The 8,717-nt window shown below is 47.1% G+C and overlaps 1 protein-coding gene across 1 annotated transcript; it reads left to right on the top strand.

Annotated features, from left to right (window-relative positions):
* The first annotated feature begins 5,666 nt into the window (after nt 1–5,666).
* Nucleotides 5,667–8,411, top strand: LOC123746308 (pupal cuticle protein 36). Its single transcript, XM_045727697.2, has 3 exons — nt 5,667–5,698; nt 6,706–7,517; nt 7,614–8,411. Exons 1-3 carry the CDS (start codon nt 5,690–5,692, stop codon nt 8,179–8,181), a joined length of 1,389 nt encoding a protein of 462 aa, XP_045583653.1. The 5' UTR covers nt 5,667–5,689; the 3' UTR covers nt 8,182–8,411.
* Nucleotides 8,412–8,717: the final 306 nt, after the last annotated feature.

Genomic DNA, 8,717 nt, shown 5'->3' with positions numbered 1-8,717 from the left:
CGACTCTGTTTACAATTATTAAACAGTTAATGAGCTCCGAAGCACCAGGAGGCTGTTTATAACAATAACAACAGTTGATTGGGAAGTTTTCATGATTGTAAACTGTTTAATAAATGTAACCAAAGCCGTCAGAGATTGAGGAAAGATATACACGTTCGTAAGTACTTGCGTAACTGCTTCGTGAATCTGGTTCCCAGATTTCCTCTGCTCCTCAACTTGAACATTGTCTCTTCACTCTCTAATTGACATTTAACATCTTGAAAGTTGTTAAATGTCTTCTGTGTTCTGTCTTCTCGAGAGTGGTGGAGCTGAGGACCTTCAGACACTCATATCTTTCTGCTTTTTACACTCGTATTTGTTTTAAGTCTTATCCTTTGCCGAAGCTGCATACTCAGTAGATCGTCTTACGTAGGTTGTACAATGTGTTCTGATTTCCTCTTTTTCTAGATGCTTGAAGACGTTATGTTGATAATGACTTCCTCAGGGGCTAGGTTTGGCCCTATGCATAAGTCTTCTTAAAAGTGTAGCGATACAGATGTTCGTAATTAACTGTAGAAGTCTCAAAGTCACTAACACACAGAGACTTTCAGGCAAGTATTCACTAAACAGAAGCAGTGAGTTGTTAAGTTAGAAGGTATTCATCGCTGCAGTGATCTTCCTGTATGGCAGTGAATGAGTTGAATTCACAACGCCGGTCTCAATCACCTAAGTATTCCACGTCTTAATCTTCATGTTGTTCATGAGGATTCTCACTCTCGCTTGCCTCCTTCATTGTACATCTTTTGTCTTTGTCAATTTCTCAGCCTATACCTTCGAGAAATTATACATTCCTTTTCACCTTAAAAGACAGAGTTTCTCAAGGTTTGACGAGCAAGATATTTTCAAAGTGAAGTTATGAAATGACAGCCCACACAGCTTCCAGGTGCCTGACGAAAACAAAGGCTCTGGTACCTGACAGAATCTCACCATGGATACTAAAGAAGCTCCGGAGATCCAGTGAAAACCACAGTTGATTTCCAGTGCATCACTGGAGACACTGGTGGTGGCAGGCAAGAAACACATGTCATGGGAATACACCAGAAGGGGAACAGACATCTACAGATTCATGTCCCTAACAAGTATACCTTGCAAAGTGCTAGAAAGAAAAGGATTACAACACATTGAGAGAGAGAGAGAGAGAGAGAGAGAGAGAGAGAGAGAGAGAGAGAGAGAGAGAGAGAGAGAGAGAGAGAGAGAGAGAGAGAGAGAGAGAGAGAGAGAGAGAGGGAGGGAGAGAGAGAGAGAGAGAGAGAGAGATAGAGAGAGAGAGAGAGAGAGAGAGAGAGAGAGAGAGAGAGAGAGAGAGAGAGAGAGAGAGAGAGAGAGAGAGAGAGAGAGAGAGAGAGAGAGAGAGAGAACTATAAACTTAATAAAATAATCCATGCCTAATAAAACTATTACAGTGCTGTTAGAGAAAGACCGAGATCAGAGAAGAACTGGAAGATTGGACAAACTACTTGGTATTAGACTGTCAGACAGAGCAAAATCGTCCCACGTACGTGACTCCTAAGGAACCAAGCCCAAGTGACTGGTAAAATACTGAATTGAATGAGAAATTTCCTAATACAAATGAAGGGAAAAGGATGCTGGTGTAGTCCCAATGGGATCACCGCTGGGACTCCTCACAATTGCTAATATGCTTAAATGACATAGCTGACAATTCAAACTTGTTTGTTCAATGACGATGGAAAGTTGATAAGGAGAACAAGGGGACACAGGTGGAAACTGAGTACCCAAATGAGCCACAGAGACATTAGAAAGAATTGTCCCAATATCGAAGTAGTTAACAAATGCATTAGACAGTGATGTGGTGGAGGCAGATTCCATACATATTTTCAAAAATAGATATAATACAGTCTAGTAGGCTCAGGAACCTGTAGACCAAGTGATTGACAGTTGAAAGTCGGGACCGAAGAGCCGAAGCTCAACCTGCGCAAGCACAACTAGGGGGAATACCAACAGATGTTCCGAAATATGCGAAATTTCTCAATTCCGAACAGAACTGGTAGAAGGGGAGCCGGTTGGCCGAGCGGACAGCACGCTGGACTTGTGATCCTGTGGTCCTGGGTTCGATCCCAGGCGCCGGCGAGAAACAATGGGCAGAGTTTCTTTCACCCTATACCCCTGTTACCTAGCAGTAAAATAGGTACCTGGGTGTTAGTCAGCTGTCACGGGCTGCTTCCTGGGGGTGGAGGCCTGGTCGAGGACCGGGCCGCGGGGACACTAAAGCCCCGATATCATCTCAAGATAACCTCAAGAAGGTTGGAACACTTTAAGAGAGATAAAGACGGTGGATGTCAACACCATCAAGGCGTCGTATGACAAAGATTGTACACAAGACGGGCCACCACGAGCGTAGCTCTCATCCTGTGTAATTACACTTAGGTAATTATCCACACGCACAAGCCCAGACCACCTCAGAATAGGTCAATTATAACGCAACAGGTACAACAAGGTTAATAGGCGGGGCATCAAGAGGTAGACCCTCATTTCCCCGTCGTCACTGTTAGGCAAGCACACACACACACACAATAACACACACACACACACACACACACAATAACACACACACACACACACACACACAATAACACACACACACACACACACAATAACACACACACACACACACACACACACAACCCAATAGGCTCAGGAACCTGTACATTGACGGCTGAGAGGCGGGACCAAAGAGCCAGAGCTCAACCCCCCCCCCCGCAAGCACAATTAGGTAAGTACAATTAGGTGAGTACATGAACGTGCGCACGCACTCAAACGAAGAACAGAGTGTAAATGTTGTTTACGTCCAAGACTGCCATAACTCGTTGGACACAATGCCCTACGCAGGAGGACTCGTCTACAAGCTGGCCAAGAAGCGGAAAAGTGCCTCGGTGGACAAAGGCGTAACTAAACGATTGACAAATGCATTTTACAAGTAAGGTTGTGAAAACAAAAACAGAATTATGGAGTTCGAGAATAGCACTGAAAGCAAAGACAATTCCCGAAGGCATTTCAGGTGTGTCAAGCCAAGGTGAGAGAGAGAGAGAGAGAGAGAGAGAGAGAGAGAGAGAGAGAGAGAGAGAGAGAGAGAGAGAGAGAGAGAGAGAGAGAGAGAGAGAGAGAGAGAGAGCGGACCGGACTATTGAAAACATTTAGGTCGTCTTAAAGATAATGAAGGTGTTTAGGATCGTTTTATTTCAGTCTTTGTGAGAGAGGAAACTGGCCATATGCCTCCCGTTGTTGATCAAATATACAGAAAATTGCCCAGAATTCTCTGCCACCATTGTCCAAGGCTCTCTGCCACCATTGTCCAGGGCTCTCTGCCACCATTGTCCAGGGCTCTCTGCCACCATTGTCCAAGGCTCTCTGCCACCATTGTCCAGGGCTCTCTGCCACCATTGTCCAGGGCTCTCTGCCACCATTGTCCAGGGCTCTCTGCCACCATTGTCCAAGGCTCTCTGCCACCATTGTCCAGGGCTCTCTGCCACCATTGTCCAAGGCTCTCTGCCACCATTGTCCAGGGCTCTCTGCCACCATTGTCCAAGGCTCTCTGCCACCATTGTCCAAGGCTCTCTGCCACCATTGTCCAGGACTCTCTGCCACCATTGTCCAGGGCTCTCTGCCACCAATATCAATGTGAAAGACATCTGAGAGATACGATCACCTAAAACCCGCCCAAAAATACACACACATGATCAAAACAACTTGTGACAAATAAACTTGTGTGATGCTATATTGTTGTGGGTTGTGAAACACATTACCAGGCAACATGACCCACGAAGCTCTAGGTATTGTTCCAGCCGAGTAGTAACCCGACCCACACACATATGAGAAGATATGAAAGTAACAACGTTCCGGTTCGTCCGCTACTTGATAAGGGTCCACGACGGCCTGAAATGTCGTCACATAAGAGTCTACGACGAACCGAAACGTCACAAGGGTCCACGACGGCCTGAAATGTCGTCACATAAGGGTCCACCACGGACCGAAACGTCACAAGGGTCCACGACAGCCCGAAACGTCGTCACATAAGGGTCCACCACGGACCGAAACGTCGTCACATAAGGGTCCACCACGGACCGAAACGTCGTCACATAAGGGTCCACCACGGACCGAAACGTCGTCACATAAGGGTCCACCACGGACCGAAACGTCGTCACATAAGGGTCCACGACAGCCTGAAACGTCGTCACATAAGGGTCCACGACAGCCTGAAACGTCGTCACATATGGGTCCACAACAGGCCGAAACGTCGTCACATATGGGTCCACAACAGGCCGAAACGTCGTCACATAAGGGTCCACGACGGCCCGAAACGTCGTCACATATGGGTCCACAACAGGCCGAAACGTCGTCACATAACGCTCCACGACAGCCTGAAACGCCATCACTTCCATTTCACATGTGCGTGATAAGTTACACATTTCAGCCACATCATTGTGACTCTCCAAATATATTTATGGTTGTAATTCCATGGAATAAAAAGGGGAGTTGTATAACAGAGATCAAGACCATTTCTACAGCTGTGTTTATCCATGCGTTCTGAGAGCGAGGAGCTATCAGCGGCGTACCACGAGTCCCTCTCCCTTGAACCCGTTCTTGTGTGAGTGTTTGAGGACTCGAGTGTAAGTCAATAGTGGTGTCACGGGTTCAGGTTCAGGAGCAGCGAACAGGTTAAGGCTGAATACTGTTGACCAGCGCAAGGATGAGCTCCGAAGGTTGCAAATACAGGACCGGAAACTGCACATTGTATTCCTGTATCTTGCAGCGGCAGTGTACAAAATACAGCATTCAGATTTGCATAGGACACTGTATAATACAACGCAGGTATTGTTACATAACACTCTATAGCACAACGCAACACGTTACAGCCCTTATAGCACATCACAGCTCAGAAGCCCAAAAGAAAACACCACACAACAATACGTTACACCACAACACATCACATAACACCACACAACAATACGTTACACCACAACACATCACATAACACCACACAACACACCACAGTGCCTCACATCACAACATAAAAGCAACACAACTCACCACCAAATACAACCGACTATGTGAGACCGCGCTATGAAACACGCAGTAGAGAAGGGCCCAATGTCATCCGCAGACCTTCCAAAAGATCTTACACTCGGACTTAACAAACATTAATAATTCATTTACCCCCCACAACAAATCAACGCCAGCACCTGGACGATGAACACAAGCTATACATACCCATTGACCTTCCCATCGAGCATCGGGATCTCATTATCGAACACCAGACCCTATAATCAAACCCCCTTCTCCAATCTTTGTTTTTGCTGTCCGCCCGTCTCTTTCCCAAGCTGGCGTCTTCACTTGCTAAGGGTCCACGACGGCCTGAAACGTCGTCACTTTAGGGTCCACGACGGCCCGACGTCGTCACACAAGAGTCCAACGACGGCCCTTCCCATTCTAATTCCTTACGACCCGCTCATTTCCTCCTTCCTTACCCCTCCCTCTCTTCCGAAGGTCCACCCTCGTGAGGAGCATGACTGAAGGGGGCGGGAGTGAAAGGGGTCTTCAGGGGAGTCCAGCACTGGGGCGGAGGGGGGCCGTATATAAGGCGGTCAGGGCGGACGGGACTCAACATTCAATCCGACTCCCCAGCCATAAGAGGATGCTATCGGTAAGTCTGTAGGGTGTGGTAGCAGCGTCACCCCTACATAACGCGAGCTACTGCACTAAAGAGGCACTCCAGGCCATTCCAAGCACCTGAATTAACCCTGGCACTAACTAGGCAAGAGCCAGATAGGGTCATCGTTACAACATAATGATCGTTAACATGTATAGTGTGACACTAACCTGAAAATCCTCCAATTAGGTGGAAGGCATTGTGGTGAGTTCGTTCATATATCACTGGTAAGCTCGTTTTCTTTTGTGACTTTTTTGAGTGATTTTTGGCTAATTCAAGTGAATTGTTTATTTTACAGTGAGTATATTGCCTCTCTCTCTCTCTCTCTCTCTCTCTCTCTCTCTCTCTCTCTCTCTCTCTCTCTCTCTCTCTCTCTCTCTTTCTCTCTCTTTCTCTCTAGCTTTCTTTCTTTTGGTAGAATTTTTAAATAATGATGAAGCAATTTTTTACGCCTCTTTATTAGCGAGGGTGTCCATTATGTGTATATGTGTGTGTGAGTGTGTGTGTGTGTGTGTGTGTGTGTGTGTGTGTGTGTGTGTGTGTGTGTGTGTGTGTGTGTGTGTGTGTGTGTGTGTGTGTGTGTGTGTGTGCGTGGCGTGTGTATGTGTCTTATGTTTAAGCTTCTTTATGAACTTATATTTTTGGGCGTAAGTTTGACCGTGTGTATGTTAATATTTGAGTATATTTGATCATCTGTATATCTGTGTGTCTAAGCATATGTATATACGTATGTTTAAAGGTATATATGTGTATATGCTTGAGTGTCTGTATATATGTGTCAGAATCCAGTATAATCATAATTAATATACATTGTATCATCATATTTTTGATATCTAAGATATCATATCTAAGAAAAAGACAGATAACGAATGATATGATACAGATAACGAACTTGATAAAGAGTTGATGGCTTACCTTTTAAGGCTCTTAACTAGATTCTTTTCAACACATCTGAAACTTATACGTAACTCGCTCATATGGAATTATTTCTCCTCCCGCAGGCGGTGATGTTGTGTGTGGCGGTGGCTGCGGCGTCCGCAGCCCCGCAGTACAGATATAACGTGACCCCAAGTCCCAGCTTCAGCGCCGGAGGAGGAGGACTTGGTGTTGGAGGTTTCGGCGAGACAGGAGGAGGCTTTCGAGGCTCCGGAGTAGGTGGAGCCTTTGGAGGTTCAGGTGTGCTTGCTAGCGGATTATCTCCCGGAGGATTCGGGATTAGAGATAGCGGTGGATTTGAAGGTTCTACAACGGGTATTACAGGTTCATCTGCTGGACGGTTCGGTAGTCGAGCATTTGGAGGCTCAGGATTATCTTCTGGAGGATTTGACACAAGAACGAGTGGGGCATTTGGAGGTTCAGCTGTTAGTAGTAGAGGATTATCTTTTGGAGGACAAGAGAGTGGAGTATACGGAGATTCAGCCACTAGAGGCTTATCCTCTGGAGGGTTCCTCACTGGCACAGGTGGAGCATTTGGCGGTTCCTCTACAGGTATTAGAGCAACATCTGCCAGAGGCTTGGGCAGTGGAACAACCGGGAGATTCGGAACTTCAGGCATCGGCGGGCAGTCTTCTATTGCAGGATTCGGAGTTTCTCCTGGTGTAGGGCTGAGGACTTCAGGCGGCATCGGTAGCGCCATCGCTGGAGGGCACAGCCAATCACGTCCTGTTGTGCCCATCCTGAGGGACGACCGCCAACAGCCTGATGTCACTGGGTCATACAGCTTCGCCTACGAGACTGCTGACGGCACCAGTCGTCACGAGCAAGGCATCCCCCAGGGCCCGACTGGCGCCGTGGCAACCCAAGGAGGATGGTCGTAAGTAGCTCTCCTTCGTCCTGAATGATATGAAACACAGATAAATGACCGACAATTGCTGGTTAATAACCTAATTTGCAATTTCATGCATTCCAGATTTACTTATCCTGATGGAACCCCTGCAACCTTCAACTTCATCGCTGATGAGGGAGGCTTCCGCGTGGAGTCCCCCCTGCTGCCCACGCCCCCGCCTCTTCCCGCCCACGCCATCGCCCAGATCGAGAAGGCTCGTCACGAGGACGCCGCCGCCGCTGCTGCTGGAGTTGGTCGAGGAGCGTTTGGAAATGACGGAAGCTTCGATGGTAGACAAGTTGGAAGCTTCGCTGGCTCACAAACAGGCTACAGTGGCTCGCGGGCTGTAGGAATTAGAGGATCATCAGCAGGAAGCCTGGGAAGCTTCGGAGGTGGATCAACTGGAAGATTCGGGAGCTCTTCCGGGGCTGGCTTTGGCACCTCTAGCTTTGGAGGCCAACCTGGAAGCTTTGGAGGCCAACCTGGAAGCTTTGGAGGCCAAACTGGAAGCTTTGGAGGCCAAACTGGAAGCTTTGGAGGCCAAACTGGAAGCTTTGGAGGCCAAACTGGATTAGGTCTTGGAGGTACTGGTGCAGCCTCCTCTCTTCGTGCTTTCCCGCAGATCCCCAGCCAGTCCTATGGTACGCCCTAAGCCCCATCCCCTCCCCCCATCACCCTGCAAGACCCACAGCACGACCTTCACACAATCAACAGGTGTTGTAATTACTACTTAATATTGAAAATGTCCTAGTCTGCCCTCCTGTCATGTCAGTCTCATTTTCTATGGACGGGTCATTTTTATGACATGTCAATACAGTACGCTTATTAATTTTACTAATACATCAATTATCAAAATAAAACCATTTTAATACAGTAACCCCTCATGCAGTTTTATGTTATCCTTTACCATAAACAAAAAAACAACAATTTGCAGCCAAAATCCAAGTTAATATTGCAAAGAATTTTGGAAAGTTACAGATGAATCTAATGTGTGTTTGGTATACTCTAAGGGGTCAAACCAAGCGGCTTTCGTAACATCAAATTGAAAGTCAAAACATTCGCCTGATCAATATCTCCGCGGTCACTATAGCATTGGTATGATGCACTCGAGCAGCGGGGCATATATCAGCCATGACCCGCGATGCCAGGGGACTATATGGGCGGTATATTCAGCTCGAGATGTTTTCA

The sequence above is a fragment of the Procambarus clarkii genome, chromosome 80 (genome assembly GCF_040958095.1).
Source record: "Procambarus clarkii isolate CNS0578487 chromosome 80, FALCON_Pclarkii_2.0, whole genome shotgun sequence".
Classification (NCBI taxonomy): domain Eukaryota; kingdom Metazoa; phylum Arthropoda; class Malacostraca; order Decapoda; family Cambaridae; genus Procambarus; species Procambarus clarkii.
Note: the sequence above shows the minus strand (reverse complement) of the source record. Positions and strands in the feature narration are given on the sequence as shown.

Excerpts from the sequence above, each read along its gene's own strand:
- LOC123746308 (XM_045727697.2), top strand. Across the intron at positions 7,518-7,613 it reads GCAACCCAAGGAGGATGGTC|ATTTACTTATCCTGATGGAA; the intron begins GTAAGTAGCTCT and ends CATGCATTCCAG.